Consider the following 21,674-nt stretch of genomic DNA (forward strand, 5'->3'; position numbering starts at 1 on the left):
CCTTTCTTCTCTCCCCATCTGAGTCCCTCTGTGGGTTTTGCCTATGTTGCTTCCACCAACAAACACTGTTGAGGCAGATGTCTTGTCTCCCCAGACAGCTTTAAGAGAAGAGAACATGCCTGCAAGCAGGGCACAAGGGTCACAAGAGAAGAAAAAGAAGGGGGTAATGACAAATAAGGGAGAAAACTTTAATCATGCACAGGCTTTTCATAAAAAACTTTATTTCTCAAAAAGGGGGGAAGAATCCAAAGTATTAAAATAATCCTCTAATTTTTGTTTTGGAGGAAACGGGTAGGACGACAAAATAATTCATACAAAAATTTCAAGCATCACTGCCGTAGATATTCCTCCGGCTCAGTGGGGAGCATCCTGAAACTCGCACCTCCTGTCTGCAGCTCAGCTTCCAGCTGCATCACGGGGAGCACAGCATCTCCTGGATGCAGGAAGCTGCAAGCATCTGGAATGCTTGTTAATTTACCCCACAAATAAATACAAAAGGTCAATCTTCCCAGTGGAAATGATTCCGTCTATTTTTGTGACTTTCTGATGAGAATGCTAAAAAGAAGAGTTGCCCCTCTTCTAAAATTCCAAATCTTTTTCCTTTTTGAAGATGACTATGTGTGAAAGAAATAAAATGTGAAAAGATTTGTTAAGGATGACTGGCTCTAGTACCAACTAAATGCCAAGGGGGGCTGTAACTCACTGAGGTAATACAAAGCAGCCATGGATTTTCCTCGCCTTTTATATGGGGAAAATGCACCTTTCAATCCTAGAAGATAATTGGACTTGGCAAAGTCTCTATTGGTAGCAATTATTTTCTTACTTTAAAAAAAAAAAAAGGGGGTGAGCTGGGAGCCAGACTGCGCCCATCAGCCAAGACTGCTATTGCCAAACGGAGCCCAGAAGCATCCAAGTACACTTTCCAACAGGCAGACCCTACCAGGAATTGGGAGACAAGAGTGGGCTCTCTCCTGAGATAAGACAAGTTTAACTGCAAAGACCTTTGGAACATTCCCGGGTTTTCCTGGCTCTTTTCAGTTGGTGTTTCTCTGAGGAACCGGGAGGTTCTCATGAAGATACTTTAAACTTCCATGCTCTGAGAAATCTGAGACCACGTGGTCCTTCCCTCGCAGCAGCCACTTAGTAGTAAGCAGTCCCTCAAGTCCTACTGGTCCCCGGGCATGGATTCTCGATGTACTGATTCCCACTTCAGCTCCTGTGAAAAAGCATGAATAAAAGATGTAGCTTTTCCCAGCCTCTGCTTCCTGTCCATGCTCCAGACCCACCCTGCTGCTTTCCCCTCACTTGGTACCCTCTCTTCCTGCTAACTCCTCACCCATCCTCCCCAGGACAGCGGAGTCATCCTGTTCCCATAAACATGTCCTCCAATTACTATAAATCATGATACACCCCTTCTCGTGAAACTGTGTGTGAACCCCTCTTCTGTATTTTATCCCCAGTGCATTTTGACAATGCTATTAATACAAGTGCTGTCTCTGGTATCAGTTTAGCATCTGAATTGCATACCATATTTTGACATTTGAGCATGTTTTGGGGGTACGACAACGTTTACCAAAATGGTTTCACCTCCTCCTCAAACACTCTTTAAATCTTAGAAAGAAAGGGACGTGTTCTTGGTATCCCCTAGAAGTCTTAGCACAGGGGACTCATTAGACAGTTACTGAATACATCAAAGGGTTACTGTTCATTCACTTTCCTCTTGCTCCCAGCTCAGACCCAGGGAACGTCAGGGGTTTTCCTGGGCCTGGCTTGGTGTTCTGCAATGTATACAGTGGAGGCAGGGTTCCCTCATTATCACTTTACTGAGCATGTACTATGTACTAGGCACTGTGTTGAGCCCTGGGGATAAAGTGGTGAATAATAGATACAAGGCCCTGTTTTCGTGGAGCTGATATTATAGTGGGCGAGGCAGCCAAAGGACAGGTGAGTAAATAGTCTCCTGTGGTGCTCAAGTGCAGTGATGGGTGCTATGACAGAGGCTGTGTGGTGGAGCTAGGGACACGCTGGGAAGGGTGGTCAGGGAAAGCCTCCCTAAAGAAGTGCCTTTTGGTTGAGACCTGAACAGTGAGAAGGAGCTGGCTGGAGAAAACCAGACAGAGGTGCTGCAGGCAGAGAGAAGAGCAAGTAGGAAATGCAGCGAGGGTGGGATGTGCTTGGGGTAGTGGTTGGCAAGGAGAGTGAAACCAGCAGGATTCAGATTCTGGTTCAATAGCATAGAGACCACATGACTTTGGACACGCTACCTAACTTCATGCCTCAGTTTCTTCATCTGGAAAAAGAATTCATTTTGTAGAATGAAGTGAGAGCATGCTTGTGACACATTTAGCACAGTGCTGGGAATGTAGTAAATGCTCAATAAAATCTCTATTGTCATTAATGCATTTCACAAGGAATTTAACTCAACCAGCTTTCACTCTGAGCTGGTGTTGGAAGGACAATGAAATGGTCTTTTGTTCTTCCCTCATCCTGGATTTTCATTTGAATGCTGGGTGCCCCAGCCCTTAAAAATATATTGCTATTTCTTTTTCAAGTACATGGAGTATAAAGATCAGTGCAAGTGATGTGATAATTACATCAAATCCCAACATAAAAGAAATGGGGAACTAAAAATAAAGAGTATAATGACTAAGAATAACTGAGTTAAATTCCCTTTTATAATCTTTAACAATTCGGTGAGAACTATTTCTCCAGGCAGATCATCTACTCAAAAAGTTCAGAAGGATTAAAATGTGTGTCTTTCTGTTTTGTTTTGTTATAGAGATAGGGCCTCACTCTCTCCCAGGCTGGAGTACAGTGGCACCATCTTAGCTCACTGCAGCCTCGAACTCCTGGGCTCAAGGGATCCTCTTGCCTCAGCCTCCTGAGTAACTGGGACTACAGGCTCACGCCACCACACCTGGATAATTTTTTCATCTCTGTAGAGAGGAGGTCTTGCTGCGTAGCCCAGGCTGGTCTTGAACTCCCTGACTCATGAGATCCTCCTGCCTCAGCCACTCAAAGTGCCAGGATTATAGGTGTGAGCCACTGCACGTGGCCTAAAATGTTTTGAGTGGTTGAAATAATTCTCAAATATTCAGAAAACGTGTCATAAATGTATTATTGGAGGTTTTCTTTCTTTCTTTTTTTTTTTTTTGAGATGGAGTTTAGCTCTTGTTGCCCAGGCTGGAGTGCAATGGTGCGATCTCGGCTCACTGCAACCTCGGCTTCCCAGGTTCAAGCGATTCTCCTGTCTCAGCCTCCCGAGTAGCTGGGATTACAGGCAAGTACCACCATACTCAGCTAATTCTGTATTTTTTAGTAGAGATGGGGTTTCTCTATGTTGGTCACGCTGATCTCGAACTCCCACCTCAGGTGATCCGCCCGCCTTGGCCTCCCAAAGTGCTGGAATTATAGGCGTGAGCCACTGTGCCTGTTCTGGAGTTTTATATACTGGTACCCCTGAAAACCAGAGACTGTCCAAATAACCCCAACACGACAGAGGGCTGGAGATTTTATACCTAATGGAAGGGGAGAGAAATGTCCTTCTGAAGCTTTTTATTTCAAAGTCTGCTGTAGAAGGTAACCTTGTGCTTCCGGCTGGCCTGTTTGTTTTGATCCTGGTACTTAGGCCCACGGTACCTTCTTTTGTCCTACTATTGTGGGGTTTCCTATCTCTGAGGCAACCTGGCTGTGGGTGAAATAAGTCTGTAAAAGGAGTGCTCTCAAGGGACGCAGCATGTACCTCTGGCACAGCCTATGCAAAAAGGCAGGCTGCAGTCTGCCCATGCTGTAGCGGGAGAACCCAGGCTTTGGACTTGCACAAGTTTGGGTCTGAATGCCAGCTGTGAGACTTCGGGCAAGTTACTACACTTCTCTGAATCTCATTCTCCCTCTATGAAAAATGAAATACAAGTACCTGCCTTCTTAGCATGTGAAATGCTTAGAAGATAGGCCTTCCACCAACTCATGGGAGGTTTCATTAATTATTCTCCCTGATAATTCTACCTTGCCAGAAGTCTGTTTTTTTTTTTTTTTTTTGAGATGGTGTCTCACTCTGTCCCCCAGGCTGGAGTGCAGTGGCGCAATCTCGGGCTCACTGCAACCTCTGCCTCCCGGGTTCAAGTAATTCTCCTGCCTCAGCCTCCTGAGTAGCTGGGATTATAGGCGTCTGCCACCACGCCCGGCTAATTTTTTGTATTTTTAGTAGAGACAGGGTTTCACCATGTTGGCCAGGCTGGTCTCGAACTCCTGAACTCGGGTGATCCACCCGCCTCGGCCTCCCAAAGTGCTGGGATTACAGGCGTGAGCCACTATGCCCACCCAGCCTATCTCTCTCTCTTATCTTGACCAAGCATGTGAGTCAAGGGGAGGTGTCTCCCCCACCTCAACATACCCCTGGACCACACAGTGCTTCAAGAGGAACTTCTTTCTCCCCAACCAGAGTCTTTCTTACCCAGTCCAAAGCGGTAGCCATCAGCAAAGCGAGTGCTGGCATTCCAGAACACACAGGCACTGTCGACGTGCTGCAGGAAGAACTCTGCTGTGTCTTCTGCAGGGTAAAGAAAGAGAAACCAAGTCAGGATGATACCCAGCGAACATCCCCGTTTCCAGCCATTCATTGGTGACAGATCAGGGCAAGGTCTGGGTCCCCACTGGGCCTCCCCATGTGTTCTCACATATTAAATATTCAGGCTTGTGAAAAATCTCAACAGGGAGAAGACAAGTCAGCTTCATCAATCACAGTGTTGTGGAAAGACTGGGTTGGAATCCAGATCTCCCATGCAGGTGACCTGCCAAAACTTCCAACTTATGGGCTCCAGAGCCAGAATGCCTAGGCCTGAACTCCAGCTGTACACCCACCAGCTTTGTGACCTTCTGCAGGTGTATAAAACTCTCTGGGTGAAAAGGGACTTACATTACCTAGCTGATAGGGTTGTAGAGAGGATGAAATGAGTTAGCACCTGGGGAGTACTCATCCTAGTGCCTAGCACACAGTGAGTGCTTGGTAAGTGCTGGCTGTTAATATGGGTGGCACTGCTCTGGTGCCCCAATTAACTGACTGTAAATTCCTCGAGGGGGCCCTACTGGCATCCTCCACAGAGGCTCCAGTATCTGACACCCAGGAGTGTCCCTGCATACATATTTGTGGAATAAATGAATGAATGAATGTGCAGAGTTGGTTCTGCCCTTAATCTCCTGGGCCTTGGTTTCCTCAGCTGTAAAATGGGTTTATTTTAACTACTTTGTAAGATTTGTTGCATGCATTAAATGATAACGCCGCTGACAGGGTTAGTCATCTTCAAAGCAGAGCTAATCATCCCTGCCCCGCCTCCTCCGGCTGTGACATCAAAGTACCAAATGCAACCACTACTAAGCATTACCATAAGCCTACTCAAATGATGTTTTTCTGCAGGCCAAGAGGGGCTAAGAGGAGCAGGATGAGAAAGCAGCAAAGGCAGACACTATGCGGGAAGCATCTGGACACTGACCGTTCTCTGTGACGATGACATCCGTGTGGGAGCTGCCGTACTTGTGGATGTGGTCAATGGCATCCTGAACGTTGTCCACTACTTCAATGCATAATTCCAGGTCCCCATACTCAGTTCGGAGTGACTTCACTTCGGAGGGGCTGAAGGTCAGATAGGAGGCAAATTTGGGGCCTGCGTGAATTTTTACCTGGAACAGAGGAAGTCCAGGGGCAACAACAAAAAAACAACTGAAATAAGCAAGCTCTAGGATAGAACAGAAAGGTGAGCCTGTAAAACCACAGCCCAAAGTGGCTCCTGTGGCCTCGACAACAGAACTAGTCCTACTTTCCTCCCTCCAGCATGATCTGACCGGCCACTTGCAAGCAAAGGGCCCTCAAGGCAGTTGGAACAGGGATTGAAGCAGGAAACCTTTGAACGTTAAGGATGTGCAAGGTGGGCCGGGCACAGTGGCTCACGCCTGTAATCCCAGCACTTTGGGAGGCTGAGATGGGTGGATAACTTGAGGTCAGGAGTTCGAAACCAGCCTGATCAACATGGCAAAACCCCGTCTTTACTAAAAAATTAGCTGGGTATGGTGGCAGGTAATCTCAGCTACTTGGGAGGCTGAGGCAGAACTGCTTGAACCTCGGAGGCAGAGGTTGCAGTGAGCCGAGATCGTGCCACTGTACTCCAGCCTGGGTGACAGAGCAAGACTCCGTCTCAAAAAAAAAAAAAAAAAAAAAAAGAATAAAAAAGAATGTGCAAGGCATTCAGTGGGTTATCAACATAAGGCCTTGACTTCTGGTATTTTACTAAAACGAATACTTAACAATAAAGATCCCAGTCCCTACATATGGTACCTAGGCACTGGACTCGCATGGAAAGAGGGAGGTGCCACATAAACATTCCTACTCCCTGTACCCTGGCGAAGTCCCAGGTTTGCTTTAGAGGTAAGCAGTACTTGGTTAGGTACCTGGTTAGGTACCTAGTACTTGGTTTCAGCACCTCAAACTCTGGCTACTCATTTGATTTACAACTGTGTCACTCTGGCCCCACCTCTAGGTTCAGCTCAGCCCTAGGCTCTGGTTCTAATCCTGCTTCTGGTTGGAGGAATTTAAGTATTTTGAGGCTGGTCACTGAGGGCCCCAATCACAAGCTGGATCCCACTTAAGCCTTGTTCTCTGAGACATCCCCAGGACAGGCTTCATGCCTTGATTCTTTGGGACCAAGCTTTTGCCTTGGCTCAAGTTATGAGTGGTGTCTGCCCTATCCTCATGAGTCCCAAGGCCCTGCCATTGTTTCCTATCTGGGATCTCACTTCCTCTGTGTTCCTTGGAGACTGGAATCCCACCCCTGTGCAAGCCATCCTTCTGGCTTTACTTTATGCCATCCATTAGTGCTGGATGAAGTACACATAGTGACTCATTTTGATTTGGAATTTCAAGGCCATCCTCATTTTAATGACTGAGGATAACACTGGTGTGTTCAAATTAGGTCTAGGGGCAGGGTTTAGTCCTGGCTAAAGGAGAGCTTTCCTCCTGTCTAATCCAGTTCACTGTGGTGCTTGGCAAACACAGGTGCCCAACCAACAGGCTTCCTTACCAAAGTAAAGTAAGGCCCCCAAACATGAATGATCATGTGATCTAACTCCCTTGTAATCTGTGGAGTACAGTTTCATTTTCAAAACAATTCTTTCCAGTTCTCACCGGGACCATGCCACATTTATAAGCTAACTGGAGCCTTCCTTTCCAGTCAAAGGATGGAAGGGAAGAGACACATGCTCAGAGTCAAAGCAACCAAGGCCAATAAGCACATTCTCTACTGCCATGCTGCTTTATATAATTCTGAAAGTGTACTGTGACATCAGAAATTAAAGCTTAAAATGCATCCATGCAGAGAGTTTAACAGACTGTCCATTTCTGCCTTGAGGGCATCTATTATATTTTCTTGCAGGCATGAATTTAGGACACAGCACAACTTTATATTTGAAATTAATTGGCTTTTGGTTTGTTTACAACCTTAACAACATGGTAAAACATAATCCAGGGAGACATTCTACAAATTACTGAATCCCAAATATCACTGCATTAAGTACATTAATATTGGTAACCAAAGACACTGGGGGCAAGCAGTGAACGTACATAAGTTTTTGGTTTGAAACATTTCTGCACCATCTTTTCAAATCAAATTCAAAAAATAATATACGTTTGGGAACACCCTGATAGGTGAACAAAAGGTTGCCAGAAACAGTTCAGTCAGCATAGTGCCATGTGGTCTGTCTTACCTTTGAACCCTCTTTAGCACACAACACATTCCACTTTGTAATAAAGCTATTTGTGTATTGGTTTGGTTCAACTACTAGAGGGCGGGGGTTGTGTTTTACTCACCTCTGTACTTAGCATGGAACTTTGTACATAGGAGATATTAAAAAATACTGTTTCTTAAACTGCCTTATGTGGTATGGCTATGCCTGGTTTAATTCCGCAGGCTTCTAAGACAGGAAGTAATGTACTAGTCCTGTGGAACTCACCTGTTCCACTCTCAGCATATCAATGATCTGGTCAAATAATGGTGTCCTGAGCAGATCCCGATGGATTAACAAAGTCTCCAAAGCATTACAGGCAGCTGGATATTCACATTTAGAGTCTCTGACTGAAAGATGAGCAAAGAATTGTTTCCACTAATATGATCCAGAGCTGCAGAGGACGTAATATTTCCCCCTTGTGAAAGAGGAGACCCCATCCAGCTCACCTAGCCTGGTGACCTTATCAACACTGGCCTCGGAATCCACATACATGTGACAGATCCCTTCGCTGTGCCCCATCACTGGAATCCCCTTAGCAGCTTTCTGGATGTCTCTGACCAGCTGGGAAGAGCCACGTGGAATGATCAGATCTATCATTTTGTCTAGGCGACAAAGATCTTCAACTTCTTCTCTGGTATTCACCTTTAGAAGGAAAGAAGAAAATGATAAAGATGACATCTTCTGACCACACAAAATATGAAAATAGCAGCTTCTCTTTTACAGATAAACATCTGTACATTCTGAGAACTAAGTGAGACACTGTGAAACTTCTTCTAAAAACAAAATTAAGCTCCCGATCATGGGAACCAAAAAGTTGTCCAGCAAATGCTTATCAAACACTATATATTCGGTGCTGTGCTCCACATCACGGATCACGCAGGATGCAGGACATGCCCTCAAAGAGCTCAGCATCAAGTAGCGAAGGCAGCACTAGGGTACTGCTAGTCATAATATTGGGCAGACAATTTTTAAAATGCCAGAAGGAGCACAAAGGGGTATCTATGGAGGTTAAATGCAGTACACTACTTCAGGCCATGATCACAAAAGGGAGTGGCTGCTCTGTTGGTTTTCTATTCACAGCATTGAGGAAATGTTGGGTTGGTCTTGCTAGGGAGTCATGGTTCTCATGACTTCTGATGACAACTTCTACCCTGGGATGTGGACTGGAATGACTTAACGAGCCTGTGTGAGGATACTGAGATTATGGGCATTTTGTTTTCTCTTGATTTTTAATTTTTCTCCATATGGTCATATTACTTTTACAACAAATATATATATGTACCAGAATGTTCACAGCAACTTTATTCCTCACAGCCCAAAACTGGAAACAACCTAAATATTCATCAACAGAAGAAAAGATGAACTGTAGTGCATGCAGGTAAACGGAACACTACATGGCGATTAAATGAGAAAACTACTGCTAGATGCAACAATGGGAATGAATGCCACAGACATAACGAAGGAATGACAGGCAACATAAACGTGTGTTTTGTTTGATCTCATTTATATAAAGTTCAAGAATAGGCAAAAGGCCGGGCGTGGTGGCACATTCCAAGCACTTTGGGAGGCTGAGGCAGGCAGATTGCCTGAGCTCAGGAGTTCGAGACCAGCCTGGGCAACATGGTGAAACTCTGTCTCTACAAAAAACAAAAAAACCTCAAAAATTAGCCAGGTCTGGAGGCACACACTTGTAGTCCCAACTACTAGGAAAGCTGAGGTGGGTGGACTGCTGGAGCCTGGGAGGCTGAGGCTGCAGTGAGCCAAGAGCTGAGATTGTGCCACTGCACTCCAGTCTGGGCAACAGAGCAAGACTATGTCTCAAAAGAGAAAGGCAAAAGTAATTTAATGTGACAGAAGTCAAAAAAGTAGTTTGTGGGGAAGGGGGCTACATATTGACTGGGAAGGGCACAGGGGGCCCTCTAGGATGTTGGGCTGTTCTGTATCTTGATGTGGCTGGTGGTTATATATGTGTGTGTGTGAACAGTCACAGAGTTGTTCACAGGATCTGTATACTTTATGTATGTTACACATCAATAGGAAGAAAAGGAGGGAGGGCACCTGTGTAAGCTAGGATGTGGTAAAGCTGGGATTTGAAGCCCTAAAATCTATGCTCTTTCCAACCACTATGTTGGCATAAGAAAAAAACCAGATTCTGGTCACTGAGTGTGTAATGAGCAGGCTTGTAGACATTCTCCCAGTAGCCAACAGAATCCTGGAATGTTGGAGCAAATGAGCCACAAAAAAAAAAAAAAAAAAGGATCTGGAGTCAGCCTAGGTCCAAATCTAAACTCTATCACACACCGTGTGACTCTTGGGGAATTACTTTACCTCTGAATCTGTTTTTCCCAATGTAGAAAATGAGTCTAATAATTAATGATATTTTCCTCATGGGACTGTTGTGACGATCAAATGAATTAATGGATAAAATGAGCCTTGCACATAGTAGGTACTCAACAAGTAGTAGCTATTATTATCAAACTTCATTTGACAGTTGAAGAGAATGAGAAATGGTCAGTTAAAGTAATGCCCTTAAATAATAATAGCGATAACAGCATGATCTGATACTCAACACACTGCATGACAGTTTATGACAAACTTTTGTAAAGTTTCTCATCTGACTTACCCTAGATCACTCTGCCAATGACAGGAACATAGGCCTCACACTCTAGGTCTGGTACTCCTGCTGCCTTGTGACCCAAAAAATGAAGGTCTAATTGACATCCTCGTAAATAAATAGTGCCAAGATGCAGCTATAAGGCAGGGGCCTTCCTAAGTCACTGAGGACCCATCTGGCTCTGTAGAATGGCCTAAAGTCTGTGGGCTCACAGGCCTGCTGGAGTGTCAAGTCTGCCTGTAGTCTTGGCTCTGTGTGGCCTAAGTTTTGCTTTAAATTCCCAAACACCTGACCTGGCCCTTCTGGGCCTGACTTGGTGCATTCCCAGGGACCTACCAGCTGCACGGCCTCCTTGACTCCATGGATTGAGAGGGCCTCCTGGGTCAGAAGGTGGAGAATCCGGTTGCTGTGTGCAGCCTCCTTCCCTCCTTTGAGTAACAAGCCATTACCACTTGCGATAGCCAAAGCTGCCACCTGCAGATCAAAGGGAGAGCAGTGGATCAAAGGGGACAAACAGTAATAGCAACAGTGATGTTAGCATTCATAAGCACTCTTTCTGTGTGCTAAGTCATCACTGGGGCATTTCTGCAAGACAGGTATGTGGCCAGAGAGGTAGTGAGCCAGCATCAGCCAGGGATTGATGACAGGCCTCAGTGGTATGGGAGCCCCTTGGTGAACACACTGGTGTAAGGGGATGTCAGAGAGTACCCTTCACAGAGCATTCCAGATTCCACAGTCACCTATGTCTTATAGTAAAGAGGTGCTAGTTTTTTGTTTTTAAAATAGAATTTCCCTTTGAGACTTCGGGGCTAGTGCAAAGAAAGAGCTGGTATCCTATAGGACAGTCCAGTGGGGGAAACGCTCCCAGAATTCAGGGAGGGAGTTTAGGGTAATAAAGTGGGGCCACTCTCTAATGACACCTTGTATTTCCCAGCACAGCTGCTTGGCAAGAACTTTAATATATGCTTTCTCAACAGGAGGCTGTGATATGTCAACTTGCTTAAAGGGGGTTGCATTCTTTTCTTTTTTTGAGATGGAATCTCGCCCTGTTGCCAGGCTGGAATGCAGTGACGTGATCTTGACTCACTGCAACCTCTGCCTCCTGGGTTCAAGTGATTCTCCTGTTTCACCCTCCTGAGTAGCTGGGATTACAGGTCCCACCACACCCAGCTAATTTTTGTATTTTGTAGTAGAGACAAGGTTTCACCATGTTGGCCAGGATGGTCTCAATCTCTTGACCTCATGATCCACCTGCCTTGGCCTCCCAAAGTGCTGGGATTACAGGTATGAGCCACCATGCCTGGCCGAGCGTTGTATTCTAATTTTCATTAACTACTGAAAGTTCTTTTTCCTAACAGACGTACCTATAGGAAGCCATCAATGACGCTGACAATAAAGGTGTCCTTTTCACACGGGTCAAGCCAGTTATACATGAATGACAGCAGCAGGCTATCAGAGACTTGTGGTCAGAGAACAAAGTGAACCACAGGCTAAGATATTTGGAAATTTGCTCCTGCACTGTGGTATGGTAGGTTGATTTGGGCTACAGTCCCAGCTGCACCTTACAAGTGTGACAGGAATCTTACCTTCTATGAGGTTCAATTTCTCCAGCTCTAAAATGGACATATGAACAACTACTTTAGGATACTGGAGGAATCAAGAACATATATTACCTCAAGAACAACCTGAGAATAAAGTCTCAAAAATTTTTTTTTTTTTTTGTTAAAAGACCTTCACACACACACAACTGTCTTTGGGAAGCTTATCTCCAGTATTGAAAATATATCCTTCAGGATACAAAATCAATGTGCAAAAATCACAAGCATTCCTATACACCAATAACAGACAAACAGCCAAATCATGAGTGAACTCCCATTCACAATTGCTACAAAAAGAATAAAATACCTAGGAATCCAACTTACAAGGGATATGAAGGACCTCTTCAAGGAGAACTACAAACCACTGCTCAACGAAATAAGAGAGGACACAAACAAATGGAAGAACATTCCATGAGCATGGATAGGAAGAATCAATATCGTGAAAATGGCCATACTGCCCAAGGTAATTTATAGATTCAATGCCATCCCCATCAAGCTACCAATAACTTTCTTCACAGAATTGGAAAAAACTACTTTAAAGTTCATATGGGACTAAAAAAGAGCCTGTATTGCCAAGACAATCCTAAGTAAAAAGAACAAAGCCGGAGGCATCACATTACCTGACTTCAAACTATACTACAAGGCTACAATAACCAAAACAGCATGGTACTGGCATCAAAACAGAGATATAGACCAATGGAACAGAAGAGAGGCCTCAGAAATAACACCACACATCTGCAACAATCTGATCTTTGACAAACCTGACAAAAATAAGAAATGGGGAAAGGATTCCCTATTTTATAAATGGTGCTGGGAAAACTGGCTAGCCATAAGTAGAAAGCTGAAACTGGATCCCTTCCTTACACCTCATACAAAAATTAATTCAAGATGGATTAAAGACTTAAATGTTAGACCTAAAACCATAAAAACCCTAGAAGAAAACCTACGCAATACCATCCAGGACATAGGCATGGGCAAGGAATTCATGACTAAAACACCAAAAGCAATGACAACAAAAGCCAAAATAGGCAAATGGGATTTAATTAAAATAAAGAGCTTCTACACAGCAAAAGAAACTACCATCAGAGTTAACAGGCAACCTACAGAATGGGAGAAAATTTTTGCAATCTACCCATTTGACAAAGGGCGAATATCCAGAATCTACAAAGAATTTAAACAAATTTACAAGAAAAAAACACCCCCATCAAAAAGTGGGCAAAGGATATGGACACTTCTCAGAAGAAGACATTTATGCGGCCAACAGACACATGAAAAAATGCTCATCATCACTGGTCATCGGAGAAATACAAATCAAAACCACAATGAGATACCATCTCATGCCTATTAGAATGGCAGTCATTAAAAAGTCAGGAAACAATAGATGCTGGAGAGGATGTGGAGAAATAGGAATGCTTTTACACTGTTGGTGGGGGTGTAAATTAGTTCAACCATTGTGGAAGACAGTGTGGCGATTCCTCAAGGATCTAGAACTAGAAATACCATTTGACCCAGTGATCCCATTACTGGGTATATAGCCAAAGGATTATAAATCATGCTACTATAAAGAGACATGAACATGTCTGTTTACTGCAGCACTATTCACAATAGCAAAGACTTGGAACCAATCCAAATGTCCATCAATGATAGACTGGATTAAGAAAATGTGGCACATATACACCATTCAATACTATGCAGCCATAAAAAAGGATGAGTTCATGTCCTTTGCAGGGACATGGATGAAGCTGGAAACCATCATTCTCAGCAAACTATCACAAGGACAGAAAACCAAACAACGCACATTCTCACTCACAGGTGGGAAATGAACAATGAGAACACTTGGACACAGGGCGGGAAACATCACACCCTGGGGCCTGTCAGGGGGTGGGGGACTAGGGGAGGGATAGCATTAGGAGAAATAACTAATGTACATGATGAGTTGATGGGTGTAGCAAAGCAACATGACATGTATACCTATGTAACAAACCTGCACGGTGTGCACATGTGCCCTAGAACTTAAAGTATAATAAAAATATATATATATACACACACACACATATATATTCTTCCTCCAATATCTGCACCAGCCCCCAGTGGCAGGGTATTTATTCACCTGGGGTATATACACACCTGGGGTAGGCAGTCAGGACGAGATTCAAAGATCACCAGCAGAACTCCAATTGGGACAGTCACTTGTTCCAGTTCCAGGTTTTTGGCGATTCGGGTGCGGCGCAAAACACGTCCCACGCTGTCCTGGGAGGAGGCTGCGATCTGCCGCAGACCGATGGCCAGGCTGTTCAATTTGGATGTGGAGAGGCTTAAACGTTTCAGCAGAGGAGCTGCAAGTCTCCCTGAAAAGCCATTAAGAGGATATGATGAAGTAGCAGACCTGGCAGGCTGCAGCTACCAACAGATTCGTCTTTTTTTTTTTTTTTGAGACAGGATCTTACTCTGACGCCCAGGCTGGAGTGCAGTGGCATGATCTAGGCCCAATGCAACCTCCGCCTCCTGGGTTCAAGCAATTCTCCCACCTCAGCCTCCTTAGTATCAGGGACTACAGGCATGTGCCACCAGGTCTGGCTCATTTTTGTAGAGATGGGGTTTCACCAGGTTGGCCGGGCTGATCTTGAACTCCACACCTCAAGTGATCTGCCCGCCTCGACCTCCCAAAGTGCTGGGATTACAAGTGCAAGCCACAGTGCCTGGCCCAACTGATATGTCTTGATGTTTTACTGAACATGTGGGACTGCATTAGGAACAGACTCAGGAAGACAATGACATACCACTTAGACTGTCTTTCTTAGGCGTCCGTTTGGCAGTACATAGCATCATGTAAAGCTGTGTACCCTGATACCCTTTGTCCCAGCAATTTCAGTTCCAGAAATTTATCATTTGTATGAACAGGCAGGTATATAACGAGGATACTTACCACAACATTGTTGTAATACTGAGAAATTGAATTCTACCTAAATATTCAGACAATGGTTTATAATTCAGTTATTATAAAGACTATACCTAGGTTCACTGACATGGAAAGCTATCTAGGATATAGTCTACGAAAAAAGCAAACTATACAACAGCATGTACGATATGATCCTATTTATCAAACACTGTCCATATATGTGTGCACAGGAAGAAATCTGGAATGCATCCAGAAAAGTAATAATCTATCTTTCTATATTATTTTATTTTTTTATAATGAGTGCATTATTTTTATAATCAGAACCAACAAAGATGTTTTCTTCTAAAATAAAATGTTAAATATTTTGGGAAGGAGAATAGAATTTTAAAAAAGAAAACTTTTTTGCTTTTTTTCTTTTACAGACAGGGTCTCAGTGTGTCACTGAGGCTAGAGTGCAGTGGTATAATCATAGCTTATTGCAGCCTTGAACTCCTGGGCTCAAGTGATCCTCCTGCTTCAGTCTCCAGAGTAGCTAGGACTACAGGCATGTATCACCATGGCTGGCTAATTTTAAAACATGTTTTTTTTTTTTTTTTTTTTGAGAAGGAGTCTCGCTCTGTTGCCCAGGCTAGAGTGCAGCGGCACAATCTCGGCTCACTGGAACCTCTGCCTTCCAGGTTCAAGCAATTCTCCTGCCTCAGCCTCCCATGTAGCTGGGACCACAGGTGTGTGCCACCATGCCCGGTTAATTTTTGTATTATTAGTAGAGATGGGGTTTCACCATGTTGGCCAGGCTGGTCTTGAACTCCTGACCTCGTGATTCACCCGCCTCGGCCTCCCAAAGTGTTGGGATTACAGGCATGAGCCACCACGCCTGGCCAATTTTAAAACATATTTTGTAGAGATAGGGGTCTCACTATGTTGCCCAGGTTTGTCTCGAACTCCTGGGCTAAAGTGATCCTTCTGTCTCCACTTCCCAAAGTGCTGGGATTACAAGTATGAGCGACCACACTTGGCCGAAAAAAAAATAGAATTATGGCAAGCTCATAGGTAGAATTTTATTTTTTTATTTTTTTGAGTCTCGCTCTGTTGCCCAGGCTGGAGTGCAGTGGCCCGATCTCAGCTCACTGCAAGCTCCGCCTCCCAGGTTCAAGTCATTCTCCTGCCTCACCCTCCCAAGTAGCTGGGACTACAAGCTCCTGCTACTATGCCCGGCTAATTTTTTGTATTTTTAGTAGAGACGGGGTTTCACTGTGTTAGCCAGGATGGTCTTGATCTCCTGAAGATCCGCCCGCCTCGGCCTTTCCCAAAGTGCTGGGATTACAGGCATGAGCCACTGCGCCCGGCCCAGAATTTTCTTTAAAAACAGTAGTATACATGGTGTGATTCCCTCTCTCCACGCACAAACATGTATGTACATATTCATATATATACATGCATATACTCAGGAAAACCATTTGAAATCATATATCACAAATCATTACTGTGGTCAATGTTGAGATTACAAAAATTTTCCCTTTCCTTTTTTTACAGTCACAGCCACTAAGATAAAATAACAAAAAGATTTCTGCCTTGGGGGGAAGCAACTGACCTTATATTAAGAAAAAAAAATTAAACCATCTTTCTACCAACCAATTATACAAATTAATTAATTTTCTTTACTTTTCCCCATATGCTAAAAAACAAGTTTTAATTATAGTGTATGTTAAATGTTACATCCTAGCATTTCACCTCACAACCCAAGTACATTTTCCATGTTGCAAAAATTATCTTAATTACTACTAAATATTCCATTAATTTGATACAGCTGAACACACTTAACCACACCTATGTTATTAAATGCTCAGCTTGTTTCCAGTTTTTCAGTGTGATAAATCCTGCTCTAAAAATCTTTAGATAAAGAGCTATTTTCTTTTCTTTTTTTTTTTTTTTTTTGAGATGGTGTCTTGCTCTGCTGCTCAGGCTGGAGGGCAGTAGCGCGATAGCTCACTGCAACCTCTGCCTCCTAGGTTCAAGTGATTCTCCTGCCTCAGCTGCCCAAGTTGCTGGCATTACAAACTTGAGCCACCATGGCCGGCTTTTTTTTTTTTTTTTTTTTTTTTTTGAGACGGAGTTTTGCTCTTGTTGCCCAGGCCAGAGTGCAATGGTGCCACCTTGGCTCACGGCAACCTCCGCCTCCTGGGTTCAAGCGATTCTCTTGCCTCAGCCTCCTGGGTAGCTAGGATTACAGGCATGCACCACCATGCCCAGCTAATTTTGTATTTTTAGTAGAGATGAGGTTTATCCATGTTGGTCAGGCTGGTCTTAAGCTCCCGACCTCAGGTGATGCACCCACCTCGGCCTCCCAAAGTGTTGGGATTACAGACGTGAGCCACTGCGCCCAGCCGTAAGTTTTGTATTTTTATAGAAATGAGGTTTCACCATGTTGGCCAGGCTGGTCTCGAACTCATGACCTCAGATGATCCACCCATCCTGGCCTCTCAAAGTGCTGGGATTACTGGCGTGAGCCACCACACCTGGCCTAAAGACCTATTTTCTTTAGAAATAGTTTTTGAGGATAAATTCCCTGAACTGGGATTGCTAAGCCATGCTCATGTATACCCAAGGCTTTGTTTTCAACCCACTGTGTGTCCTTACGCATGTTCAGAGACGTACAGCTGGGATCAGGAGTCAAAGTTCTGCCAACAACAAGCTGTGGAACCTCGGGCAACAACAGCTTTACTCTCTGTGGGTCTTAATTCTTTTACTTTAAATTAATGAGTGGATAGTATCAAATATTTCTTCCAGTTCTGAAAATCTATTGTATGTTTTGTAATACTATAAAAATGAGATGTAAACTCTAGAGGAGGTTCTAAAACAATGGTTCAAAAATGTTTTAAGGAATGAAAGTAATGTTGTTGAACCTTGCAAAATTTTCTTGAAACAAACACCATTAATATGATGTTCAAGATAATGCAGAGGAAATTCAAAACCCCATAAAATCAATCCCTCTTATTTTAAGGTGGAAAGGACAGAATTAAGAAAAAGAAGAGAAAGAGTCAGGGCCCTGACACGCTACATCTCTAGGTGTTCACAATGTGAGTTTAACATCTTACTTTACCATTAGCACCTCAAGGGTATTTCTGAATGGCACCTGGTGCTAACTTAGCGAAGACAAAAGACTGGTTAATTAAGAAACAAGCCATCTTTCTTCACAGGCTGCACAAACTATTTCTACAACTCTTTCACATGTACAGTCCATCTGTGTTTAAATCCTGGTCCATCACTGACCATATGGCTTTGGGCAAGTGACACTTCTCTGAGCTTCAGTTTCCTTCTCTGTCAAATGGGGATAATAAGTAGCAGCTATCTCAGAGGCACTATGTTATGAAGATTAAATGACATTCTGACTGTATAGCCCTTAGCACAGTGCCTGTCAATACAGAAAGACCTCAATAAATGTTAGCTATTAGCTGAATGTCTTAAGCAGTGGTGTTCTCAATCTTGTTCTTTTTTGTCCTGACTGCCATAGTAGCCACAGCTTGTGACCTGCGGGGAATGAAAAAAGTTCCTTTGGGGATTATACTAAAGTATCTGGGGAAGAAGAATACCGATCACCCACCTAACCACAATGGAAATGATATATAATGTACAATTTCTTTTATAACAATCCTTATCTTTAGGCAGACATAAGAATTACTAGTAATACCAAAAACCAAAATAACCCACACCCCTCCATAACATTGACTCTAAATTGTCTGGTCTTTACCCTCTGCCTCCTCCAAGTCTTTTTTGTTGGCTAACAGGATCTCATCACGCTGGTCCGTCAACAGATCAGCCAGATGATGGATAATTTCTGCTCTCTAGAAGAAAGGTACACCATTAAAAAAACAGAGCTGTTAATCCAAGAAGAATGCACACCACAGTTTTTAAACCTACTCTTCTGAGAGTGCCAGGCCTTGCTCCCACATCCAAGGTCACCACCGACTGAAATCTCCTGATTTCCCGTCACTTATTCCCACCACTGCTCCCCTTATTTCTTCCTTCCTCTCTCATTGCCAACCCCTAAGTCACTTCTCACTTTTCCTCTTTCTTTTTCTCTTATGACTCCTGATTATTATAATTAGCAAACCATGGCTAATTATAATAATCAGGAGTCATAAGGAAAAAAAAGGAGGCGGGGAAGGGGCATGATGGATACAATCTGTAAAAGATTGTATAATCTGGCCGGGCGCAGTGGCTCAAGCCTGTAATCCCAGCACTTTGGGAGGCCGAGACGGGCAGGTCACGAGGTCAGGAGATAGAGACCATCCTGGCGAACACGGTGAAACCCCGTCTCTACTAAAAAATACAAAAAACTAGCCGGGCGAGGTGGTGGGCGCCTGTAGTCCCAGCTACTCAGGAGGCTGAGGCAGGAAAATGGCGTAAACCCGGGAGGCGGAGCTTGCAGTGAGCTGAGATCCGGCCACTGCACTCCAGCCTGGGTGACAGAGCGAGACTCCGTCTCAAAAAAAAAAAAAAGGCTGTATAATCTGTAGGAGATTATGTAACTGTACAGGGGCCAGGACTTTGAAGTAACACGATACATAGAGTCTTACTTATTTTTTTTAATTTATTTTATTTATTTATTTTTTTGAGACTGAGTCTGGCTCTGTCGCCCAGGCTGGAGTGCAGTGGCCGGATCTCAGCTCACTGCAAGCTCCGCCTCCCGGGTTTACGCCATTCTCCTGCCTCAGCCTCCCGAGTAGCTGGGACCACAGGCGCCCGCCACTTCGCCCGGCTAGGTTTTTTTTTTTTGGTATTTTTTAGTAGAGATGGGGTTTCACCGTGTTAGCCAGGATGGTCTCGATCTCCTGACCTCGTGATCCGCCCGTCTCGGCCTCCCAAAGTGCTGGGATTACAGGCTTGAGCCACCGCGCCCGGCCGAGTCTTACTTATTTAATATCATTAACTGGTTTATTTCCAGGTAAGTTTTTACATCTGGTTCTTCCTCGTAAATTATTTATTTAAAGCATTTAATCAAAGTGAAAAAATTCAGTCCTAGGTATTTGAAGACACCCCAAACCTGACCCTGCTAGATTAGGAAACGTGGCAAATCAGTATGCTGATTATTGGAGGAGTAGAGGGAAGTGGTTTGAAAGGGAAGCTAGGCTCCTCCTCTGCTTTCCTTTCTCTGCTGTTGGAGTTACTTTCTCTTTTCTCAGGCCAAAGGATTCAGTAGTATAAACCCATATACATCCTTACTCTGAAATCCATCCTCGACAATATAACCCCTGGGGGACCAGCTCCCAGCTTCCACTTGACCTCCTCACCACTTCCAGCCTCATCATGTTTGCTACTTAGACTAATTCATGCCAGACAGGTCAGGGCTACAACTAGGCAGCAGGCTCTCGAGCTTCCCATCTTCCAGACAAGTCAGGGGATTTGGAATGGGTTGGGATAAGTAATTTTCCCACATTTCCATGCCCAGTATGTGGCAGAATTAGGTAACCTTCCTAATCTCATCATTTTTATAATGCTTTTGATCAAAACATCATAGTGATGAAAAGTTATCTTGGGCCTCTGTCTATAAAAGATAAAAGAGAAAATAAAATTAAGAAAAAGAAAAAAGGCAGAGCAAATATGAATCAGACTTGTAACTCAGATAACTCTACGGCTCACTAGGAATAAAGACGGAGTTAGCAGGTTTGACTCCTGTAACCATACAGCATGACTCACTCTGAAAACTGTAACAATACTATCAGCTAAGGTTATTACCTGCTCAGGTTCCAAGGTGGCCAACATCCTTCCTCCAGATCGAGCCATTTCTCCCTGCTGCTCAACAGTAGGGCCTGCAAGAATATGTGCAAATATCAGGTCCTGGTCACCTTAGTTCTCTTTCACTTTGCCAGCACTTGCACAGGCTCATCACGCCCACAGAAGGAACACATGATGCTTGTTTCACACAGGGGATCAGTATGACCAATAAAATAGCAAAAGAATGTGCCAGATTCACTTGGGCATAAACATAAGAACTTGCCTGTATTTCTGGGGTAGACGATATATTTTAAGTTTTCTAGAATTCTTCTGAATTCCACTTCGGCGATATTTTTTAATGTGTTTACATTTCTGAATGCAGATTATGAGGTAATTCTGTCCTTTGTAAACACTCGACAGCACATACTATATCATATGCATCTTTGCATCTCTAGTGCTTATTACTACCTGGCATCTAACATAGGCCTAGCAAATGTTTCTTGAGAAAATCAATGCTTATATACTTTAACTGAGTGATTGTACAGAGAATAGGCCTACCTAGGCAGGTTAGACAGAATTTCACAAAAGCAAAGCAAAATCCAATTTTGCAAATAGTGCTCAAAATAATGCCGTATTTCGAAATATTAGCATATCAATTTTGTGATCTCTAACTAAGCCAGGTGTCACTAGTTCCTATCACAGAACTTGGGACCTTATGAAGAACTATTTACCTGCAGGCTTTACTTCTGAAAAGAAGGTACCAACTTTCTTCCCCTCCACGATGTCTGTGATGACGTGCCCAGACACCTTTGGGTGGGTTCCATTGGCAATAACAACAGAAGTGCCACCTTGCAAAGCCCAGAGGGCTGCTTTCACCTAATGAGACAGGTTAGATCCAGCAAACATGAGATTCAGACCTACTCACCCACATTTTAAACTTGCAAAAAGATATAAAATACAAGTTGATATTGAACAACTTAAGTATACGAAATGTGTTTTTAAAAGCTTAGAAGCTCCAAAAACACATTACAGCTTACACACTTTCCAGCTCAACCTTGGCATGTGTTACTTAAAG

The 21,674-nt window shown here is 43.8% G+C and overlaps 1 protein-coding gene across 15 annotated transcripts in view; it reads right to left on the minus strand.

Annotated features, from left to right (window-relative positions):
* Positions 1–201: 201 nt before the first annotated feature.
* The window catches only part of ALDH18A1 (aldehyde dehydrogenase 18 family member A1), a 50,065-nt gene continuing 28,592 nt past the window's right edge, over positions 202–21,674 (minus strand). For 11 of the 15 annotated variants that reach the window (XM_077946910.1, XM_028826693.2, XM_077946908.1 and 8 more), the window contains 10 exons: positions 21,331–21,475; positions 20,621–20,694; positions 18,633–18,726; positions 14,113–14,333; positions 10,724–10,861; positions 8,220–8,415; positions 7,999–8,120; positions 5,490–5,676; positions 4,454–4,549; positions 202–1,216 (listed from right to left, as the gene is read on the minus strand). In XM_077946910.1, coding sequence (XP_077803036.1) covers positions 1,035–1,216; positions 4,454–4,549; positions 5,490–5,676; positions 7,999–8,120; positions 8,220–8,415; positions 10,724–10,861; positions 14,113–14,333; positions 18,633–18,726; positions 20,621–20,694; positions 21,331–21,475 — 1,455 coding nt within the window. In that variant the 3' untranslated portion in view covers positions 202–1,034. Of the gene's footprint in view, positions 1,217–4,453; positions 4,550–5,489; positions 5,677–7,998; positions 8,121–8,219; positions 8,416–10,723; positions 10,862–14,108; positions 14,334–18,632; positions 18,727–20,620; positions 20,695–21,330; positions 21,476–21,674 lie in introns of all 15 variants that reach the window. The other 4 variants (XM_077946906.1, XM_077946903.1, XM_077946907.1 and 1 more) reach the window with 1 other exon arrangement.

The sequence above is a fragment of the Macaca mulatta genome, chromosome 9, assembly GCF_049350105.2.
Source record: "Macaca mulatta isolate MMU2019108-1 chromosome 9, T2T-MMU8v2.0, whole genome shotgun sequence".
NCBI lineage: Eukaryota > Metazoa > Chordata > Mammalia > Primates > Cercopithecidae > Macaca > Macaca mulatta.